This window comes from Eucyclogobius newberryi, unplaced genomic scaffold, assembly GCF_026437365.1.
Source record: "Eucyclogobius newberryi isolate DKJ021-1_F unplaced genomic scaffold, fEucNew1.0.hap1 SCAF_17, whole genome shotgun sequence".
NCBI lineage: Eukaryota > Metazoa > Chordata > Actinopteri > Gobiiformes > Gobiidae > Eucyclogobius > Eucyclogobius newberryi.
In genome coordinates this window covers 8837549-8862338 of record NW_027315801.1, presented here as the reverse complement: position 1 = coordinate 8862338, position 24790 = coordinate 8837549, and the positions used below count along the sequence as shown (strand labels likewise).

Below are 24790 nucleotides of genomic sequence, written 5' to 3'. Positions count from 1 at the left end.
TTTCGCCACAAACCAAATTATTTACCCTTGGAATTGAATTATCCATTATGTTCAGTGTTAAACATGAAGAGTTAGAGCGAGGCTATGTCAATTTTTTATCTCACAAACATGAACTATTAGTGTCCCAGATACAAAGTAAACAAGTCAAATGTTACCTTGATACTGATGATAATTGTAATGTTCCACTGGCAACCCAGGTTCAGTTATAATTGTATTCATTTTTTGAAACCAGTAAGAGACTACATACTGTACCTTTAAAGTTAGAATTTACATTAGTCACAATTAAATTAGCTTTTGAAAAGTGTAAAATGTGTTAGTGTAACTTCCTTTAACTGACTGTTTGTGAAACATTTTTGAGTGTCCCGAAAAGTGCTATAAATAAAAGGTATCAGCCCTATAAAAGGTGACTAATGTTGTGATAATGGACTATTTAAATGGAACTGAATTACTTATAATGGCACTGAAGGGTAATCTTGGCCACCTTCTCTGACACTTAGCACAAAGTCAAGCCCCACTGAGTACCCACTTGTTGAAGAGATTGAGCCCGATGCGGTAGTGCCTCTTTCGGATGACGTCGTTGCTGAAGATGGGCGAGTCCCAGCTGTTTCGCGTCTCCTTGTGGTACGTCTGTTTGCTCAGGGTCTGCTCTCTGAGACTGTCCCGCGACGACGACTCCGAGCTACAGTTAATCGTGTCATTCGAATTGGACGTGCTGTTGATACTGTCATTGTCCCCGTCGGAAAAGTCCGACTCAGACTTGCTCTGCCGGTTCGCCGACCCGTTGATGGCCAAGTGGCCCTCCAGTTGCCGGTGGCGATGGCGTAGGGGCGCGTCATCGTCCCGCGGGGGAGCTCGAGGCGGTGGCCCGTGGGCGATGTGTTTGGGGCTCGCCTGGGAGGAAGTAACAATATGTCCATGTGGCTCGTACACGGGCGGCCTTTTGACGGACCCCCGATCGGAGCGGTCACTCAATTCGGCAGAGCTGTCACTCGGGGGTTCTATGGTCAGGAGCGGCAGGTGGTCCATTCGCAAACGCTGCTCTTGACACTCCAACGAGGGCGTGCTCCGGCAGCTCGTGTCCGTGTCGCGCCCCTCGTCCTTGGGGTCGATGGGCCAGTACTCCTGGGAAGAGTTGACCGATCGCAGTCTCAAGTCCGACTCCGTGCTGGACTGCTGCTCCCCCGACCGCAGCGCGATCGGGCGGGACATGTCCTCCTCGTCGATGAACAGAGTCACGTCGCTGTACGCCATGGCTTCATCGTGCATGCGCCCCCCCGTCCTGCGATGGGACTTGTAGGGGATTTCGCGCTGCACCTCGGGACAGCCCATAGACTCGGGGTCCGGGCCTTCGTCGCCTTGGAGACTACGACAGTTCAGTGCATCGTCTATGGATTCAGCCAAAGATTTGACCTGTCTGGAAAAGGCATCCTCTAGCTCCGTGATGGCGTCTGTGAGGTCGGCCTGTTGCACTGGGTGAGCTGCCATGTTGGGCTGGTGTTGCCGGCGGTCCATGTCCCCGCACTCTTGCAGGGTGAGGGGATTGCCGTCTTCAGTCATGGATACCTGTCGGCCCTCGAAGTAGGAACTGTGAACTTTCTCTGGCCCCTCGAACGATAGCTGCATCCTCATGTTGGACAGGACGATGCGCCGGGACATGCGGTTTTCAGACATAGAGCTCCGCAAACGTTCAAAGTTCTTGTTCATCTGATACTGCCGGAACGCGGTCTGGATGGTGCGGGCGGCATGTCGTGTTATGAAGCGGCCGCCATATTTACGCTCCAGCATCTCCACCTGGGAACAGAAAACATGTACAGGTTTGAGGGCTATGTCGGTCTTAACATTTTGTGGTATATTCTATGCAGTTGTAATCAAATAACAAAAATCAAATAGATAAATGGTTATGACTATGCATTCACAACAAGCAATTTAGAGTCTGAATAATGAAAACGTCCAGGCTTGGATCAGAAAATTGTCACATCCGTCATCAGTTTTCAACAATAAAAACACATAAATGAAAATCTGCTGCTTGCTATGGTGAAATGCCAGTTAGAAGAGACGGGGCCTTTCAATTTTGTAATTTTGAAGAGGAATTCAATGGACCTGTTACTGTTATTAATCCGTTTCAGATCAAAATTGCGGTTTTCACTAAACAAAATGTAAGATAATCATCTACAATTCATATAATTTGACACTGAATACCCTGAAGAAAGCATAATGTGTCTTCTTTTCCATAATAACAAATGTGTTGCTGTTTGTGAATCCATACCAGCTAATAAGTAAGCATTTTAAGACTGAAACAAAACACATTCAAATGATAAAAATGATGAATCTACTACTATATAACATAATGAAATGATAATGTGCTTTTAAATGACTAATCTTGGACTATATCTGATGATCCTGTCTGTTTACCTGTTTATCCTGTAGGTCTGCGGACAGCTCATAGCTCTCGGACAGTGATCGTGAGCGCTTGATGGCTTCCTCCTCTGCCTGTTTTCGGAGGATGGACTGCGAGTGCTGGAGCTTGGCCCGGCGGGGTCTCTGCGGGCCCGGTTGCACCCCTCCGTGGCTGTACAGGGGGCTGTCGAAACGGTCCGGGCTGATGGCTGAACCGTGCGTCACCGGGCCCTGGCTGTAGCCCGCGCCGCCGTCCAGGGAAGGGCCGCCGTCATTGGGCCTGCCGTCTCCCTCCACACTGTACACACAAGGAAATAAAAAGGGTTGTTATTTAAAAAAAAAAACGCTTGTAATTTAACATCACAGTGTGCTTAATAGATTATCAACTAAATCATGGTTGTCCTGTCTAATCTTTCTTATAAAGCTACTGTGAGCCACATCAAATACAGTACAAAGCCACCAAAACCACATTTTCACTTTTAAACTAAGCATCAATAAAAGGAGTCACGTTTCACACAAACCAAATGGTCTTTCAGACAAACTTTATGGGAAGATTGTGGTATAAACAATTACCTGTAACTACAGTACAAGACATTTCTTTTATATACAATAATAAAGCTTAATATTATTAAATACCAAATTCACAAGGCAATGCTCAAAATGAGACACAACTTGTTGCTCCAATATTATTCAAGTTTTGACACAATTTTTTCATAGAACCAAACTTTGGAATAATATCTCTGTGTTTCAGAAATATGAAACCCACAGCAACCAACACAACAAAACAAAACAGTCTATCCCTTGAATTCACCAAAGTCTCCAAATCGTCCCCTACAACAGGAAGCCACATTATAAGATACAGCATGTAGAGGATGTGTGGTTACAGGACTGACACAATAAATAAAAAAACATAAACAACACAGATCAATTATGATCATTGACATTTAAAACAAGAAATAGTCTTATTTAATTCTCCAAAGTCTGAACTCCGTTTCAAACCAAGTTTTTATATTGTGGGGTTGTCAAAAGTATAGATACTACTAAATCAAGAATCAATACTGAACAAAAACACACAAAAAACAAAAGCGTGATAATTTCCTAATCAGTTTTAGAAGGATCTTTAGCTTTATCAAAACTAGTATAAGACCAAAGAGTAACTTAAAGTACACGTCAGTCTCAGGTTTGAAATGTTTGTGTCACGGCAACACTACACTGAAGATTAGAAATGACTGAATCTCGGATAATCAGCTTTGTTACACAGCCCTATTATTCACAACAACTTAAACTAAACTCACTGTAATACACCTACTCATTTTATTCATAATATGTCATTAAGATTCAACCAGAGGCACATACTTTTTGTCATTTCAGTGAAACCAAGCAATACATTCAATTGTTACTAGAGGGCAAAACTGGCACACTCCACAAAGCACCATTGAAATAACCACTTCTCTTTAAAGGCCACCACTTTACATCAAACAACCCAAATAAAAGCAATAATGTTACTCACTCACTCTTGCATTCGGCCGTGCTACATGAGGCTGCCCGCTTGCTGCGAACAGAGCGCCGATTCTCAATAAACTGCCAGCTTTTTCTCCAAATCTTGTCCACCATTCTGTCTAGCGTTCTGTCAAGTTCAGTCCAGAGTACACGGGACTCCACCAGGAAACCACTGTTTATGCCACTTGTGAGCACCAATCAGGGAGCAGGGAGAGTTGCATCATGGGACCTGCTGCCGGCTTGCCCGTTTCAATAACCGTTACAAAGTCCAGGAGAATGACAAGGCAAATAGCGCTTGTAAAGAATGTAGGAATTTAGTTGAGACGTTGGAGCATGTGGGGGTTGACTTTTCATTTTTTTTATCCAGCGCTCGCAGTCTGAACTGTAGCAGACACACCCATGCAGTGTACACAATCTACTTCCTTCATTACTCAGGCTCAATATCAACATACAGCCAGTTTAACAGCGAACAGAGTGGCAATACCAATGGAAATCCGCTTCAGAGGGTGGTCAAAGGTTCACAAAGCAGATGTAATTGTAGAGAGTTTAATAGTGTCAATAGCTCCATGAGAACAGGGGTGGTCTTAACTCAAACCTTAAATAGACCTAACTTGTCATCATAAGCCATAGCGACATTTATTTAAAACTGACATGTTGAGTCTAATTTTAATCCTGGCATTGTCGAAATTAATATCAAGCTTTGTATTATTGCAAGATAAGAGCCAAAAACTACCTCCAGAAACCATGGTAATGCTCTGTGAAGTGAATACAGAGTTTATCCTTTAGTCTGATACCAAGACGTTATACACTGAAGAATATAAATGCACTAGTCATTTATCTGTAGTTTGTAGATTAAGCTTGCTAAAAGTAGCTAAACTGAAAATCAGAGCTGCAAGATAATTCACGATTTAAATTGAATAAAAAATATTTCGAATGACTATGAATAGCAAATCTCAAAAACAATTGAAGTATAGTAGACCTCTACAAACGCATGTCATCTTTTTATTAGCGCATATTTCAGTCTTCTCTTAAATGTTTAAAGTGTACATTTTCAACAGTGTCCAACTTTTAAAACATAATCGCACTGTAATTTTTTCTCCCAAAACTGAAAATCATTGTCCTACTGAAAAACATCAAAAACTTTCATCATACCCAAAAAACATAAGTTTAAAGTACATTTTTGTATTCCTACATTGCATTATTATAAACTGATGAAAGCTGAAATGAAAACCTCTCACAAACTACAATATATCATTCAAATTACTTTCTCTGGAGTTTTCCTAAAAACTCATGTTTTTCAGGGCAACAAAATGTGGCTTTTATGAGTTTGACCTTTCCGTATTAGACAGCTTACAATAGTTTAGTGTAGGATTACAGAAAGGAGGAAATTGAATGTGTAAATGTCACAGTGGTAGAGGAACTATCACACACGTTCCTATGTGCAAACTACGCCTTTAGCAACACAAGCCGCACTGTACTTTTAATAGAAACTGCTCTGTTCTCGGGGGTTTACACGGCGCCAAAACTGAGGTGCTTCTAACCATTTCCCTTGTGTCTTGTGTTGTTGATCTCCTCCAAAACAGTGCGGGGAGAGTCTGTTTGTGATTGTGGCTGCAAAAAAGGAGAAACGGGAAACAAAGAGCTGCAGTACTTTTAGCTCCGAGGTCATGTACACGCTGAGTCAGGAACAAGGGGGATAGAAAGAAGGACTGTTATGGATTTGAAGAGGAAAAGGCGGGAAGCGAGGAAGTAGCGCGCCACGGTCCACTGAAAGTAATGATGATGTAATGTTTTGTTTACAGATCGTTTCCTGATTATGGATGTTGTTGTGCAGTGGGAAGAAGCCAATTTGCACATGTTATTTGACTGGAAACTTCAACTTTTTAACCTGAAATGTCTGTTTTGTATTCTCTACTTTATAATGACAGTAATAGTTAGTTGATGTAGGAGTCTGTGGTGTGCGTGAGTGGTCGGTGGTGGTGGTCGGAAGAGCCTGTAGGCACGGATTGGCTTCTCTTCCTCAGGGGTAGCTGTGGCAATAGAATCTTAACCACCACAGACTATGAGGAGTGAAAAAGTCATGACTAAACCGTAGTGTTTGGAAGGCTTGTGAAGTGCAATACAAATACAATACTTTATCATTTGTAGATGGTGATAAAAAGGAAAATTTTTCCTACTATGGACCACTTCTACACAACCGAGGGATTACGCCAATCTTTTCTTTTGACTTTTACCTTCCGAAACAATGTCCCCTCCACAGCAATGTCCATTTTCTTTTTGATCAACTGGACAACTCAACATCATCAAATAGATAAAAATAACTACCGTAAATTAGTTCATGACCAGGTGTAGGTGGAAGCTAAACAACTATTGTGCCTATTATTGCCCATTAAAGATATAATAGTTTGGTTTGAATTGTTCATTTCTATGGCAAGGATGCATCATTTCAGAGAGAATAGATAGAAAGGTAGTGGTCCAAATGAGTTGAACGGCTTGTGACAATTTGATAGCATAAATGTTACATCACTAGTTGTGAGAATGATATAATTGCTTTGTTGTGCAGCTTTTAATTCTGGATTTGCGATGCATCAAAGTGCCCCTGCATCTCTTCCATGCACTAACGGCGCCTTAAGTCAGTCTGATCCATGGATAAACCCGCTGCTCAGCTGGCAGTGATTTTCAGCCAGGGTTCCAGGGGAGATTTTGGGGGCTACGTCTGCATTAAAGGGGGTCCAATGCTCTCCTCTCTCGCCTCGTCCCGCTCGACACGTCCAGAACAAACAGAGACCCCAGGCCCCTCGCCCAGGCCTCAGCCCATTCCACCGGTGGGACCTGAGGGAGAAGCATTCCTCCATCCCGGAAAAGAGGAGTCACATCAGCCGTAGTTCTGGGAATAGGAGAGGGATAATGAAGTGCAGGCCGAACCTCCACGGCCCAGACACAAAGGCACAAAGTGGAACGAGGCAATGAGCAAATGAAGTCATGGTGAAGACAGCTAAGTCCACAAACATCAGCCTGTTTGTGTGCTTAAGCAACAGGCAGCAAGACAAAATACATCTGAATCTCATTAAAAACTAAACTAAATCAGTGACCAAGACTGATGAAACACTTACAATTCTCACTGTTCTGTATACAATTTTAGATTAAAGGGAAATACTATGTTCTTGTATGAGCTCTCTGCTTCATAAGTGTAATCCTGTACTGTCCTGCATTCAGTTTTCACCAACCTCCTCTCTCTATATCAGTTACATTAAAAAACAAATACAAACCTAATGCTTGTTACTATGAAATGTCATTATGAAGGGGCTCATCAGGACTGTAGTTATGAACATTTAGATCTAAGTTGGGGTTTACAATGAATACAATAAGTGTATTACCAGCTACCAAAAGCATATTGACCAATTTCAATTTAATTTTTCTATACTTAAAAACAACATTTTCAATTAACAATTCATTCTTGCAAAGTCTGAACTCTGCTGACCAGTGACAATCTAAAAAAAAAGTACATCTTGTTTCAATTCAATTTCTATTAATTGCAGTTCTAGCTCAGACTGAACGGCTCAAAAGTAGAAATAAAAGGCACCGTTGACATCAAATGTAGTGTAAACAATGTAGGCCTATATGTTCAATTATACAATTCAAAGTTTTGGCCAATCAGTCAGACATGTTATTTGAGGAAGTGAACTGAATGCATTATAAACTCATCTTTTGTGTCAATAGTATTACAATTCCTGCAGTAGATGTAGATGCCTTTTATTCTAGACAATGGTAGACAAAAACATCCAAAAGTGATTGTAACTCCAGCCTCATCATCAGTAGGCCTCATCCACGACCCTTGTGATGTTATTTCCTGTACTGAAGGAAGAAGAGGAAACCCGATGCCTTGTCAGCCAATCGTGCAGCATTGGCTCAACACTAATGCTTCTGGTGAACACGCTTTAGTAGAACGTCCTCCCACAATGCATCTCTATTACGCAAACACCGTCTGTAAAAACCACCGCACAGGTACCATGGAGTAACCTCACATGACCAGACAATTGAAACATAAACACATAAAGTGCGTACCACTGGCACTTTATGGGTAATGGATTTCTCAGGTGAAACGTTATGTTGATGAACCCGTAGCAATAAAAAACATTACCACATATTGCGGTTTTCTGACTGAGGGTCTGCAGATTGCTATAAAGTGAGCCCAAGCAGCTTGTGATTTACAGCTGCAGTGAGGAGAGAGTCATGGCGGGAGATAGGAGTCATCCCGAGTCTCGTAGGACAAACAACTGTGGCGTGAGGCTGGAAACGCTTGGGCCGATGTGTGTAAAAATAAATAAATAAATGCAGAACTGGAAAGAAAATATTTAGTCACTGTTCTTGTTCACGGTAAGGAACGGTCACTCGCTTATGATTTTACACACTATTTTTTCTCTCTTCACGTCCCAAATTGAAGATTAAGGTGATGTTTGATTTGAAAGTGGCATTAAAAGTGCGATATGTAACCTTTCCGTTATTGTTACTGCTTTGTCTGGAAAGTTTCACAGAACGGCATTAAACTCGTGTCTCTTGTGTTTATTCAATTACAGGTGTTCTGTTGCTTAAAAAGTACCTTAAAAACCTGCTTTCTATGACATTCTGAAACCACACTGTGAAATACTGTAATCTAGACAAAGTAATAGCATCTCCATGGAGACAAGAAGGGGGCGGACCCAAGAGAATTTACATAGAGCATCTTCAAGGCTAAAGATAATTTACATTGAAACACTTGAATGTGATTTGTGGTTTGAGATGGTTCATTTAACACATAATCTCATCAACTGTCAGCTAGAACCCATATTGAGGCAACAAATGAACACATTTTCAAGTGTCAAGAAAACAAATGTCTTTTGTTGAAGGAAACGAATGCAAAATAAACACATCAATCAGACTAGTACTTTTGATAATATTTTCAAGACAAAACTTTTCAAACCAAAACTTATTCAAACTGAAAAAGTTGGTTTGATACATTTGAAAATGTAAACTCATTATTATTATTATTATTATTATTATTATTATTATTATCATTATTATTATTATTATTATTATTATTATTATTATTATTATTATTATTATTATTATGCATAAATCTCATAACTATGCATACAAATGTAAAGATCTCATAAAAAAACTGGACTTTCTGTTCTTTGGCCTGTTCACGTCTGTAAAAACAAAGATGGAGCTCACTCAAGACTACTTTTGAAAGTATTGTAAACACAGCTGAAATTACCACATTTTACTGCACAACCAACCAATTAGATGCCTCTTGTAAAACTCCTCAGCCTAATTCTGTCAGCATCACTGTGCCCTCTTTTCACCGCCTCATCACGCCTCCAACTGACAACAAACAACATGTCACTCTCATTATCTTCAGCTAATGCATAATTTACTGTTGCTCCTCGGCACCTGCCCTTGAAACTAGCGAGTAAAAGCCCCGTCGAATCCATAGCGCGGTAAAGTCGCGCCGCAGGAATGCCCTTCAGACCGAGGGCCGATGAGGGGCGGGCGCACAACCCGACTCCTGCCGCCGTACAGTAAGACTAAACACGCCAGAATAGCACTTGGCTGACATATAGTGACTCAGAACGGGGGACTGGTTTCCACCGAGATGAATTAACATTGATGAGTTAGGCTGGTTTTGGGTTACTGGCTGCTCTCGTTGTCTAAACTTGGATTAGTAGGTGTTTGCTTTCCATAAACACGCCAAGCCAGTCTCACCTCTGTTTATTAAACATTTTAAGCTCCAGGAAAAGATGAAAGACGTGCGTCACATGGTAGAAACAAAAAAACAAATAAAGGACTGCTAAGAAAGTATGCCATTTCAACACATCATACATGTTTTACGCTGCTAAATTTGTGCTAATCTCATAATTGCATTAATAAAGAAGACTAGAATCAGTCAGGTAACATCAGGATGAATGAAGATATACCGTATTTTCCGGACTATAAGTCGCACCAGCCAAAAAATGCACAATGGAGAAGAAAAAACATATTGCAAGAGTGAAAATAACAAATAATATCACCTATAAGTCGCTCCTATATAAGTATAAATATAAGTATAAGTCGCACCCAAGGCAAAACTATGAAAAAAAGTGCGTCTTATAGTCCGGAAAATACGGTATGATACAATTCTCTTTCCCCAGGTTGGCACACTTGACATTTTTTTCTGCAATAATGATGTAATTCAAACTCATGCATTTGTGGGTTAAGCTCAGGGTATAATTTATGTTCTCTGTATTCAACTCATTCATCAAAGTTACGTTAATGGCACCAATCCAAAACTAATTTCCCCTAGAGCTCCCCAAGTCTATTCTAACTTTTGAACTGGAAGCATTCTTTTTTCCTTCCCCCAAATACTGTACACAACCAATTGGTCAGCTGCCTTTGATTAGCTCCAAAAATCCCGCCAGGAATTTCCACTGATGCACGCACAAAGATCCTTCCACCTTCATATTCTTTACCGTCCTTACCATCCGTTCAGCGAAAGCCCGAGCTCCAGCAGCGAATGGGTCTTCTCTGAGTTGCACTGCAAACACCACATGCTGGACGCTGCTGACAGGACCACGGACTCCCAAACATTAGAACAACTCCCAAACTCTCACTGCGTTCCCGATCGGACGCAATTCCCACATCCCCAAACGCCGTCCGCCAGTCCTCTCCGGGTCTCCGTGCTTCGGCTGCCTACAAACCATTTCGGGACATGGTCTGAAGAGGCTGTAATTTCTGACAAGTATATGAGCGCTTTTCTTTCCTCTGACCGTCTGCAGTCTCAGCCGGGCTCCCAAACAGGAAAGGAGGGGGAGGAGGCTGGGAAAGAGAAAGAGAGGAGAGAGAGGGCTGCTCCTGCTATAGGACAGGGGGGGGAAACTATGGAAAAGGGGCGGGGTGCAAAGAAGAGAAGGACTTCAAGAGTATGGGAGAGCGGGACGACATCAGGAATTATGAAGGAGAAAATGTTCTTAGATCCTATAGAACACACAAGGAAGAGCATCAAATCTGTCAAAATGATCAAGATCTAATGGAAGGAATAACCGTTTTCAAAAATATAGACGTTTGGAAAGAGGGCATTGGCTGTTTTCCAATACAATTCCAATAAAAAAGATTCATAAGGTGTTTCTAAAAAAATATGTGATGAATCGAGGTGTATCAAGCTGTATACTTGTTGTCGCACTTCCTTTAAATTTGAATAACTTTGCATTGGGCTTTGAAAATGTATTACTCTCGAAAAAACTATCTCTCTTTTCTTAGTCATATTGCATATTCCCGTTCAGATACAGCCTGCAATTCATTTGTCTGGGTCCAAACAAAGTAGACACAGTACAAAGCGTCGCAATCGATACCATACGTTTTACTCCTTCGTATCTCAGTCTACTAGAAAAACTATTACCAATGCGAGAAAGCCAATATCGTTTGAACTACAACTACATCTGTTGTCTATTTTTAAACGGAAGAAAAGCTTTTAGCAAATGCTCAAATGTACTTCTATTAATAGTGCCGTTCAGGGCCAAAATGCCACTAGCGAGATGCACGATGAGACAAGAAACAACAGGGAATTTTCACCGACTTCTGAGGTCAGGATTATTTACTATACCAGAAAAGCCCTTTCATTTCGCCCATTTTAAATCAGCCTTGTTTAAAAAGCCCACATTCCCATAGCCAACTATGCCATGGCCTTGTGTACTTCAAAAGTTGTTGTTGGGACGTTCAGCAGACTAATCACCCCTCAGAGAGAAGGGGGTTGGGGGTAAAGTGCCCAGGAGTCCAAGGTATTTTTCTATAATGACAACAGGCACAGGAAACACAGGCCAATGACTCCCACATGGTACGGCTGCGAGGGACGCCGCTCATTTACACACCGATGTCTAATTACAGGAGGTTAGTCAAGAAATAATCACCTAGAATTGGGCTGTTTTCGACTTCAAATACAGTGAGAGAAATGTCACTGAGCGTTACGGTACAATGACAGTGTCTCGTGCAGAGCAGCTGTAGAAAACGCAGAGCGACATGTGATTCACTCGTAGCCGACGGCACAAATTGACTCATAGTTTTCCAACAATGCTACTTCTGTCTTCAAGTTGTTTTGCGTGAAGTTTTGAAGAAGACGCTAGTCATTATCTATGACGAATCTGAATGGTTATTTTACGTTTTGAACATTTTACATCACAACACTGATCTAAAATGACTTGATTAAAGCATGAGGGAGAATAGCATTTACTCAAACGGTTAATTGATAATCGTGATTATTCAGGTCGCAGTATTATCTTGACTAAAATAATATATACTTGTGAGAATCGTAGGCAGCAACTTTGAGTAATGTCCGTTTATTCTTTACACCAGAATAGTAAAAATATGAGAAAAGTACTTTTTTTATCTGGTTGTTTATGTGACAACATCATTACTTTTTAGTCAGAAAGATTGATGTCATGAAACTTGCAAAGAATAGTCATTAAACTTGTTTGTTTATGGTGCCAATAGATAAAAGTGTGACGTTTCTTCTCATAATTATTGTTAAAACATCTTAAATACAACTTTAAATGAGTTACTGGTGAGAAGAAACCACTATTAGAGTTGAAAGCACTTTGAAGTTGTTTTTGGCATAATGTCTCCTTTTACAGTTAATTTATATCAATTTCTGAGTTAAATCTCCCGCCAAACATGCAGTTATGTACTTTTTGAATACATTTTAGTCATAAGTTTGGTAGTGGGACAAAGGAAAGACTGGATAACTAAGAAATATGACAAGTAAGCAAGATAAATTAGAACCTAATGGTATGTTGGTTTATAATCCATCCATTTTCTACCGCTTGTTCCCTTTCGAGGTCGCGGGTGACTGGAGCCTAGGGTTGGTTTATAATATCATTTTTATTTTATTTTTCATTATACGGACAAGACAATACAAAGCCTGTTAGGCCAGTCCAAGACCATCATGAACGGACACGGTGATCATCTACTGTCAAAAGCTGAAAGGAAAGCCGACCATTGCTCTATTTTCAAAGCTACCACTGATTGATTCGTTATGATCCATAAGGGCTGCATCATTTTACCATTAGCCCTGCTGGAACAACGTGATGAACTCCAGATATAGCAGTAAAAGTGCGCCCGATCTCGGGAGGGTCATTGCAATTCCCCGCGTTTGTCTGCCGAGCGTTACTGTAGTGGGGTTTGGGGTGATGTCATTGAGAATTCCAAGCAGAGGCCCACTTTCTCCTCCGTTCTCATAAAACGCCATTTCTTCAACTCGATACATATGGTCCCGGAGAGCTCCCCCCCTTCCTCCTCCTCTACTTTTACTCTTCTCCTCCTTCTGTTCTTGAAAAAAAAAAAAGAGTCAAGATACTTCCAACTCGGAGAGAGGCCAAAGAGGCATCCGCAGGTCAGATCCGTGTGCTTATCCAGCGCATTCCCACACACTTGGGAACAATCGGAAACCTGAGCGTTCACGTTGCGAATCCCAATGAAACAAGACAGCGGCTGCTATGAAAGGGGAAAGGGATATCTTCCTGGAAGCGTGGCCACAAGGTTTTTGGAAGATACAACTTGATTTGACATCATTACCCCCCCCTCCACCCCCCAAGTACCAAAAGTCCCAAACTCCGTCCCGCACAGAAAGTCAAACGAGAAAAAGAGTGTGCGGTCTGGAAACAATTACAAAGGAGTGATGTCATAGTTTTATACCAAATTAGATGGAGAGGCTGGAGGTAGCTTAGCGAACACTGCCGACATTGTGAAGGAGAAATAAAAGAAGGGCGTTTTTGGCGGTAAAATGTCAGGAACAACGGATTTAGCGCACATGGTACCTGGCGTGCAGTCACGAAAGGGAAATTGGGTTGCAGCGTTAAATTGGTAAAACGGAATTCAAAACGACAGAAAATTGTGTTGCGTTATGTAATGTGTGTGTGACTTTCTGGATTAAAAAAGATATATACCGTATTTTCCGGACTATAAGTCGCACTGGAGTATAAGTCGCACCAGCTAAACAATGCATAATAGAGAAGAAAAAAAACATATAAGTTGCACTGGAGTATGAAATGCGGTTGCAACTGTGAAAATAACAAAAAAATATCACATATAAGTCGCTCCGGAGTATAAGTATACAAGTATATAAGTATAAGTAAGTAGTATTATAAGTATAAGTATAAGTATAAGTAGTATAAGTAGTATTAGTATAAGTCGTACCCAGGCAAAAACTATGAAAAAGTTGCGGAAAATACAGCATATATTAAATGTATGGTGCCATTCGAAGTTGATATAATCAGTTTATAACGTCTCTAAAATTTTAATAAATAGTGCTTTTAATGACCCGTCACTCTCGCTCAATAATGTTTGTTTGTTTTTTGCTTGTTTTTGAGCAAAACCACTGACTTCTGTTTTTCCTTCACATTTCTCACATCATCCCTACATTTTGAACCAAACTTGCAGCATGCACAGTTTAACGCACACGGACAGCAGATGTATAAATACTGCTAAAATGAGCCTAATTAAAGGATCTGGGGCCTGCACTCGTCACGTCCTGCAGAAAGTAAAACGCTGGGAGTTGATTTGTTGCCTGTGGTGGTCCGTGGGGATCCATCAAAGATCATCAGAGGAAAGAGACTTCACACATACATCCAGTTCCAGTCTGTATAGAACCATCTGTATTGAGACATCTGATACGTGTTTGAAAGACAAAATATTATTGAACAAAGGTTTTTTTTTGGTTTTGGGACTGGAAGGAGACGGCATCACACGCTATAATCCTCTGTGTATTTGCTCAGTTCTGTTCAGAGCGGCACCTGTCTTGCTCCAGGCCATGACCATTACATTTGGCCTTTGGGCTTGTTTTTTGGGTGGAGTTTTTCTGACTTGTTCTCTCCAATGTTTGCATGGTTTTTCCTTCGGCTTCCTTGGCACATTCCTGGCACGTATGCTCGTCAGGTGTGGCGTGGATGAAATGATGACAAAAAATGTAAATGCGGGAAAGCGTCGACCCGTTTCGTGCCTTTTGGCGATTTAAAGCTAAAATGCGTGGGAGGACATGAGGAAAACACCACCCTTTCGATGAGAGCCTGTAACCACATGTTTGGGCTTCTTGCTGGGCACAACAGAAACCTTGCTTTTTATAAACAGGGAACTATGTTATGCCACTGGTTCTCAAACAGCAGTACGCGGACAAATAGAGGCTACTGGGATTCACGAGTCCAGTTTAGACCTGGTTCGAAATAGTTTCTTTAAAGTTGCGCAATGTAACTATTCTTTGGAGGGGTCTGCCACTTTCCTGTCCCCGTGGAAACGTTATTGCTTTGTCTGGAATCTTCTGCAGTATGACATTAAACTTATCTTTTAAGCATTTATTCAAGTACAGATATTTTAGCTAAAACTAAATAAAAACTGATAACGCTACAACAACTACACCTTTAATAGCCTTAATAAAGCCTGAAAAAACACATAACAATGAACACATTTGATGCGTTTGATAAGAATGACTCAGGCTTGGTAACCAACTATTGCACTAACTCCTAAATTAAGTAGTAACTAAGCCTGAATCATGCTTCAGAAAAATGTGTTCATTATGAACTAAGTTTGTTGGTTAAGTCCTGGTTAAGTCCTGGTTAAGTCCTGGTTAAGTCCTGGTTAAGTCCTGGTTTAGTCCGGGTTTAGTCCGGGTTTAGTCCGGGTTTAGTCCGGGTTTAGTCCGGATTTAGTCCGGATTTAGTCCCGGTTTAGTCCCGGTTAAGTCCCGGTTAAGTCCCGGTTAAGTCCCGGTTAAGTCCCGGTTAAGTCCCGGTTAAGTCCCGTTTTAGTCCGGGTTTAGTCCGGGTTTAGTCCGGGTTTTGTCCTGGTTTTGTCCTGGTTTTGTCCTGGTTTTGTCCTGGTTTTGTCCCGGTTTTGTCCCGGTTTTGTCCCGGTTTTGTCCCGGTTTAGTCCCGGTTTAGTCCTGGTTTAGTCCTGGTTTAGTCCCGGTTTAGTGCTTTTGTTGCAAAATGTGTGGTTTACTTCTGGTTTGTAGTAGTTCTAAAACAGAAGATAATAACCCACAACGCTAAATCGGTTCTGCATTTGGTCCTGGTTAAGGTCAGTGCATTTTTATCTGACAATGGTAACTTTTCCACTTTTCCACATGCAACTTTCTTTTCCCCCCACTTCATTTTCCACCATTTCCCCCCTTGGACCTCTTCCCCATCTCCCTGAAGCCCCTCCCCTCACAATCACACACTCCAACCCAATTTACTGCCGCTAAAAATAGTCCCATGTGTGATGACACTGTGGTAAACACTATGAAGGGGGAAAACAGTGCGCACAATAACGCTCTTTAGTATGGGAGACTGGGCTCTGAATGGACTGCAACTCATTATCCTCTGGTGACACGACTGAAATTTAAGGTCACAAAGAAACGGGTGTGAGACTTGGCGGTGTAAATCTGGTGGTTAGACGTTTGGGGCAATATACAAATAACAATACAAAAATACCCGTAGTGGTCAGCATGGTCAGGGAGGCGTGACAGTGCTGCCAGATGAACAAAACAGATCGTCAAGGCAAAGGCGTGACACTTGAAGGGAGAGCGCCGCCTGTTGGTTGGAGATGACGGTGCAGAGTGAAGCTGGCAAACGTCACACATGTGGCAGCGGCGGCGTCATTCAAAGGGGCAGACATGTGTGTAGAGACGGTCAGAGGGTGGGCGTTTGGTGGTGTCGAGGGCTATTTGAGGAAGTGGCGGTCGTTTTGCACCTGTCTGAAGCCGCGGCGTTCCATGCACAAGTCTGGAAGCTCCAAAATAGCCAAGAGTGATTCACAGTCGGTGTAGCACATGTTCTGATTACTCTTGACTGGTCTTTGAAATGGCACACTAGTGGAGTATGAAGTGACCAAACACAGATTGAAGGGAGGCGATGTACAAAAATATATATATTTTTAGATGATCTTCATAGCAGTGTTCATACGATATTTTCACAATGCACCAAGAATGTGCCAAAATGTGCCTGTAAAAGTCTATGTTGAGGTTCAAGTCTCACAAAAAACAGAAATGGAGCATAAAAATAGTGCAAAAATGTCAACTTTATACTTCTTGGAGATAAAACTAGACATTTTGGTCTCTTTTTTACAGACGATTTACTCTACAATTACAGCAATAATATAAATACTTGCATGGATATATCACACTGAACTGACTTAATACTAACACTAATACACTACTACTTGAAACATATCCTGGCCTGTGAAAAGAGGTTACACTTAAATGACGTGGCTCCTGGATGAGTGAATTACAAGTCTAACTGTTTACTTATGACTTCATATCATATTAATGTAAAATTGTCATTATACATACTGTACTATTCATCACACAGCATAATAACTGTATTTTTCATTTACATTATTATTATTTATGAAGTCAAACACACGCCATCTGCTTTGCTATTGCAACCAAGTTTCAAAATTGCCCATTGCTATTTGGAAAAAAAATAGGGGTGGGCGATGTATCCCCATAACGCCAACAGAAATGTGTTAAAACATGTCTTTAAAAGTATTAGTTGAGTTTTGATCAGACAAACGTCCCCTTTTTGGAAAGATTACAACTTAAATGTTTTCCTTTGTATTATCAATCAGCTTTTTTTGCAGCATTTTTCCTGGTTAGTTTATTTATTTATTGAGACAGGAACAGTGCACAATATACCATATTTACTGGACTATAAGTCGCTTCAGAGTATAAGTCAAACCAGCCAAAAAATGCATAACTGAGAAGAAAAAAAACATATGTATTGCTCTGAAATGCCTTCAGGCTTGCCTCTCCACAGACCTAATTTATATCTTGGCCTGTTGGCGTTACCTGCTTATCTGATTCGAGATGAATCTGTTTAACATCTCTATGGAAAAACCCAGAGCACCTTATAGAAACCACGGTACATTTTCAATCTTTTTAAAACCTTTGGACGCTGGTTGTTTTTCTTTCCTTCGGTCAAATGAATGCTACACTTAATCTCCTGCGACTCCACTGAGGGCCGCATTGAGGAAGACCTGGTGGTTTTAGACCGTCCTGGCACAGCCACCGTTTACATTGGCCACTATTTTGTGCGCGCCACGTTACAGCTATGGAAATCTCTTCAGTGACAACCTTAAGACTGCTACATTATCTGTCGCCGTCGTCTGTAAAAAAATAATTTATTTTCAGTGCAGCTGGAAGTAACAGTGTGATATGCGTTTCATTTAATGGGCCTCATTAGGGCGACAGTGATAGAGACATCCAGGAAACAAATGTTATTTCAGGGGAGAGAGCCAGAACGCAGAGGAACATATTCACATGTGGATACAAGGGGGGTTTGTCAGGCAGAAATGACAGCATCATCACCGCATGTGTCTCACTTCATCTGCACATTAGTTATAGAATACTACCACTGCTGCTTAGGCCTGTCACAATAATTACTATATTGACTTATCGTTCAATAAATAAAAAGCTGGAACACTGTATTTGGAGCTGAACATTTATCGTGTGTACTTTTTCTTCACGCTAGAGTTTTTTTTAACGTAAAATAAGATTAGAGCTGAAGAGAGTGACTCATTAGATACCAACAAGTGTCTTATTTGGCTTTGTATTTGTTGAAGCTCATGATTTTTTAACAATATTGTACATTTATAAAAAGGTTTACTGAGATTATGCTGCTTTAGTGCTATTGTGTCAGAAATATTGATGTTTATTGAGATACATTTCAGCAGCAATATGTCAAAATGTGTTATCTGCTTATTGTAACTACTGCTGCTGCTACTGCACTTGAGCAATACTGACTAGAAGTGTTCAACTTGTGTCTAAAGTTGGCTGTTCAAATCAAGACACTTTACCCATGTTGTGTGTAGGTCTGAGTACTTTTTGATTTTGGGTACCAGTACTTGAGCGGTACCTTGTTTTAAGTACCGGTATCTAAATTATACTTTTTTCTGAACCTTTTCGTGTGTGTTAATGATTATCATGTCGAGCAACAAAATACTCTAGTCAAGTCCAAATAATCAGAATTATCATTAAAAAAAGAGGATATATTTGAGTCACTTTACTGTACAGTGCATAAATATGTTTTATATGTATCATAATTATATGCTAATTTTATGTATTTATTCATAAGGCAGAGGCTTTAATATTAGTCTTTTGCCTCTTACTACTAAATCAATAATATTATCTTTCTTATGTTATATGTATATATATATTTCCCCCAGAACTGATTGTACCTCAGCTCTTTTCCTGATCCTTAAACAGTCACCAGCTTTTGTCGTGCGTGTGATTATGTCAGCAGGTTATTAATGTGGCCACAAATTATGGTAATGAATATTGACTACAGTAAAAGTGCTTTGACAAGTAAAGCGTCATCATTTTGAGCCATTAGTACGTTCTACATGATTTCAATTCTACTGCACACTACAATGCTGTTACTATGAGTACTAGTACATTAAACTCATTTTCACCAACACCGAGCACGCTGAGGTCGTCGATCCAGTTCACTCTGGATTAGTAATGCGATCCACTCCATTCAAACATTTATAGAACCACAGCTGAAAAGGCCCTCAACAATGACGCGTGTAATTAAGAAAATTAATTATTGACATCTCGCTTCATCACCCTTCTGTGCAAACTGCGGCGCTGCCTTTGGACACATCCGCAAAAACAAAAACACAATGCCTCTCCAAATCACCAGAATTTCCCCCCAAAAGAAAATGGGAAGCTATCAATCACGAGCACAAAAGCGGAGGAGACAAGGCGGCCATCTTCCTTCCACTCGCAAAAACAACGGGGGGAGTTTGTGTCCGGGGCAGGTCAGGAGTGCGGAGGACTGGATCTGCGCAGACATATTCCAGCCGAGCAGAATATCCTGAGTGCGCATTCATAACACGCCTCCATAAAACCGACAGAGGTGCAAGTCAGCAGCTCTGGGACATTTTTTGGGCACCGCGGGCAGGACGCGGGCTTGATAAGATTGATAGCTACATTCATGCAATAACAGCTATAGTAGTTTCTCAGCAGCAATCGTCTATTTAGTGTCAACACTTCTGAACAGCAGAGGTTAACCATGCAGGGTTGGAACAATATCCAGCAGCAACAAGCATTGTGCCATTAGGTTTGCAAATTATGTTTAAATACAAGGATTCTGTTCAAAGTCCACATTTTAAACTTGCCAGGAGCTTTAACATTTGAGAGAACACAAAAATATGAACTGCTAAACTTGAAACAAGGATCACATTATGCATCCCAGAACATAATTGTAGAGAAGCTAAACTCATTGAATTATAATGAAGGGGTGGCAAGTTAACTGTGTCTTGGATAGTTCTTTATAATATCTTTAATAATCATAAAACACTTGTTTTTCATGTAGGATGAAAATGGGTGGGTCACTAAAGTATTATACTGGTCTATTCTGATCCTCCATTGTCGGCCATCGAGGCAACTGAACTACAAAACTACAAAAATGTGTTTAATTGAATTGAAAATGGTGGTTGTAAACCAGGGTCTTAACTACAGGGTTGGCAGGTTTATTCATGATTAGACACGATATGTTGTTGTTTATGGAGTTATAAATAATTGCGGTCTTATGTCGACCACAATTCAAATTGTAATTTGATTAGATTACGACATATTTTGACATACGACATACTTTACCAAGCGACACAATGCAGTGTTACTATGGTGAACTGAGCATAGGTCTGAGCACTAGCACTGCACAGTTTAATGACTAATCCAAATTGAACCAGAAAGTACTAATAATGTTGAAGATGTAAAACAATGATATTAGAAGTGCACTGTGTAACCTTTCTGGTGGAGGGTCCACTACTTTCTGGTCTCCATGGAGATTCCACGTTACATTAAACATATCCAGCATTTTTCTCACTTTGAGCAGAGTTGCCTTGTTTCCATGGAGACAAATGTATCTTCCACCAGAAAAGTTTGTGCGTCTTAATATAACTAGGGCTTTGCTCCTTAAGTCGATTAATTGTTCGACAGCTGAACATTTTGTAGAGTTGACTAATGACTTTATTTGGATTATTCATTTGTATGTAACAGCAGCAGAAAGAGAGAGCATGGATGTAAATCATGAGTTTAATACGTCTTTTTACATGTTTCCTAGTACTTTTCTGTAATTATATTTTTTTTTTTCAGACACTGGGTCAGAGCATCGAGATATGGAACACTTTTGAGAGTTTTGCCAGTTCCACACCGCTGTGCCCTTTAGTCAACTCATCGAGCCGCAGGGCATGTCTTCCTACAGCCCTGAACAGAACATGTGTATAATGTGTACAATCGCTGCAGAAATTGCTCAAATATTATGATAACTCAAAATAACTGTAAAATAACAAAACCTTTTCTCTGTGCTTTCATCTTAACATCTAAAGGAGTTGATCCCTTAAAACACAAACTTTAATATTGTGCAGGAGCCTCTAAGGTCTGCACTTGAGACAGTGCCAAGTCTTTAGATGCAAACAGGGTTATGGGCGAATGTATAGATTAATTCCCATCACTTGACAAACTACCTGACTGGGGCTAATGCTGTTTGCTCTCCATTTAATTTACACAAAACACAGGCTTATTGAATGATTTGGAAGACGCATTGGAACTCAATAAGTGCACAATCCCTTTAGGGCCAGGAGACGACCGTACATCAGCGTAAAAGGAAGACGCTCGCGGAAGCGGGCCTCTGACTGGTCCAGGCGTGGGATAAAACAAAAGGATGAATTTCTGTTCCTTCAGAAGAATTGCTCTCAGACGTGTCGTAAATTTTGTCGATAGCTCCGCCGCATCCTCTGAAGTTAATGCACACTCTACAGCTTACGGCTTTATTGACAGAGGAAATCCAGGCTGCGAGATGTCGATTACATACGAGAAGTGCGTGAGACAACGGCTCTTTGCGTTTAAGAGCAGCTCCTCACTCCAAAATATTATCCAAATTTATCTTTCCTTTCTCCAAATTAACTTAGCTGAAAGAACCAAGGTGGAAATAAAGTGGCTTACAAAGTGTGTACTACATAGATTCTAATAATGTAAAGAAAACTATGAAAGAATAATATCAGTTGAAGTAATAATATACACTTTTGTATTAGTGGAAGGATGGATAGTAACACATTTTATTTTATGAACCTTTATTTAACCATTTTAAACCCATTGAGAAGAGAACCTCTTTTTTAAGGGGGATCTGGGACAAAATTAATACGTTGTAAGTAGTAATAGTAGTGATTGGTTTAGTTTTTTTTTTTTTTTTTACATACATTGCATACATCGTTTTATTTATGTATTATATTTTAACCAGGAATGTCCCGCTAAAACTTTCAACCTATTTTTTACAGGATTGTAATAGAAAGGCAAGTTTTGCTGAATAGAATATTATGTTGAAGTGACAATATAACATGCCTTTTCTGTTATGTTAACGTTTATTACACGTTTGTATTCATTCTAAAAAGTGTCATTGTCACAAAGTAGTGAAATCCTTTAATATGCTTTTATCATATCCTGCCCTAATAACAGTTTCCCCCGTCTCTGATACTGTGTACATGCATCAGAACAAAGACATATGTTCATCTTTTCCTCTAAATAAACCAGGACGTACGTACAAGAGTGTTTTTTCTTCGTCTAGAGTCTGTTTACTTTTCACAGTTTGGCAGGTGTCAGTGTAAGAAACTGTAAAAGCAGCAGCATTTTTCAACCGTGTGAATCTATATTGTATCTGGCTTGTGGTGAACAGAATAAAATGTGGTAAAGGTGTGTCCTCTTGAACAGTTTCTCATAAAACTGGACTTGAATTGAATCAAAACACTGCAGTGCTCTGCTGATACACAGTAATGACGGGTAAAAATGTGACAATGTGATTTTTAAACAGGCTTCATGTAGGTTTATAGGTAGATTTGGGCTATAAAAGCATCCGTGATTGAATAAATGACAGTTAAATAAGATTAATACTACTGCGGAACAGTCCATGAGACAAGCAGATGACGGATCCTCCACCAGAAAAAAACAAAATACATCTTTAAACACAACTAATATATAAAAATGACACAATACTTCGCCGATAAAACGTAAGAGCTGAAAATTCTACTGCACCATTACAGAAATAAGTGAAGTACTTTTCATTAAATGTTTTTCAATATAATATAGACACAGGCTACAATACTCAAATGCATCAAGTTATTTTATGGACTTGGCTATAATTATGATTTGAATGACTCTGGTGGTAACTATAGGTAAACGCTGCACAGTCACTTCAGCTTAGGTCTGTCAGGATAATTACTTGACTTATCGATCAGTAAATAAAAGCAGGAACAATCATTTTGGAGGCTCAACATTAATTATGTGTACTTTGTCACAGAAGTGGGGAATTTCAGGGGTATTTTTTGTAATACGACAAGATTTGAGTTGTACAGGGTCAAATAAGTAACTTCTTTTACAAATAACAGATACAGAATAAGTACTTCAGGTGTTTAATTCTGCTATTTATTTATTGCAGCTCATATTTATATACTTTTTGGTTTTATTGTATAAGTGGCATAAAGTAGTTTCAAGATATTCACCATTATCTGTGTATTATTGTGATATTTTCCTGATATGGCACTTCGAAATGTATTTAATGTTAACAGTCTTTGTTTGCTCCACCATGAAATTGTAACCTGGCAACCTCCTGTCCCGGGACACCACACAACCAAACATGTGACTTGTTCCAGTGCAGGGACGGGGAATGCATCAGTACAGTGCACCTCTTTCTTCTCTATATTGTTGTAGATTTTGTGGCGTTTGCTTAGCGTGTCCGTCTCACGCTCTGTGCATCCGACAGGCCCTAATGATGGGCCCCCGTGCGGCGCCCAATCGTTCTCCACAGGTCTAATTAGAACAGCGTACGGCAAAACAACAATCAATGCCTCTTCCACACGTTTCATTGAAAAGACGTCAATGTGAGGTTTTGAAAGTCGGTCGCTCACAAAAGAGAGGAGGGAACAGGGAGGACACGTGAGAGGTCTGAGCGTCTGCGGAGTGAGGAGAGGAGAAAAGACAATCCAGCAGTTCTTTGTTGAGCTCTGGATGACACTATGCATCAACGTGACTCTGATGTCAGGCCAGAGACGGCATGCATTGGCACACAATAATACAGTTAGACTAGGGTTGTCCAAAATACACGGATAACGAATGCTATGGAACAAACCAATTTGAACTATCACATAAACGGGACAAAATTTGACATTTCCTGAATAGTTTTAAAATGAGCATGATCAGTAAGACCACATGGTAATATTAAAGAAATTATTCCATTGTTAGTTTTTTAGTATCATTGTGGTATAGAAATTAGTATCGAGTATCAATCCCTTTCCGTGTTATCAAAATAGAGTTAAAATGCTACTATTGTGACAAGTTTAACACTTTTTTCAATTCAATTCATAACCTGTTCATTGCACAATTAATAGTCACTGCATCTCTCCATTGCTTATTTATATTACTTCTTGTCCTGCCAAGACAAAACACTATTCACAATAAATTTAAATGAATTGTGATGGTGTAAGAACAAGACTCTTTAATTCAATAATCAAATATGTACTGTAAAGTAGGGCTGTGCAATAAATAAATACAAGTGGCTTTCAGTATTTATTTCATGGTTAAACTCAAGACATTTCAAACACAAAAATAGCCAATTTTTCCAGCTCTAAAGTCCAAACTCTGTCCCACATAACATACTTTTACAGACGGAGGATGACGACAAGACATGACTAAATCTCAATCTGGATTTAAGTCTGATTAATTGCCAGCCCCACTCTGAAGGTCTTTAATATTTTTGAAATGAGTATTTAAAGTTGTCATAAGCGGAACTGTACTGATTCAGTCCACAAAGTTACAACAACAAGCAAACAGCAGCAGCAGAAGCAGCTACCAATCAACAAA

At 40.2% G+C, this 24790-nt stretch overlaps 2 protein-coding genes across 11 annotated transcripts in view; both read right to left on the bottom strand.

Moving 5' to 3' along the window:
- The window catches only part of iqsec1a (IQ motif and Sec7 domain ArfGEF 1a), a 143924-nt gene that overhangs the window by 13070 nt on the left and 106064 nt on the right, over positions 1 to 24790 (bottom strand). For 7 of the 10 annotated variants that reach the window (XM_072448940.1, XM_072448936.1, XM_072448930.1 and 4 more), the window contains 2 exons: positions 2413 to 2695; positions 527 to 1791 (listed from right to left, as the gene is read on the bottom strand). In XM_072448940.1, coding sequence (XP_072305041.1) covers positions 527 to 1791; positions 2413 to 2695 — 1548 coding nt within the window. Of the gene's footprint in view, positions 1 to 526; positions 1792 to 2412; positions 2696 to 3907; positions 4096 to 10394; positions 10670 to 24790 lie in introns of those variants that run through there. The other 3 variants (XM_072448935.1, XM_072448932.1, XM_072448937.1) reach the window with 3 other exon arrangements.
- The window catches only part of vgll4a (vestigial-like family member 4a), a 97657-nt gene that overhangs the window by 69497 nt on the left and 3370 nt on the right, over positions 1 to 24790 (bottom strand). The gene's annotated exons all lie outside the window — the stretch shown is intronic.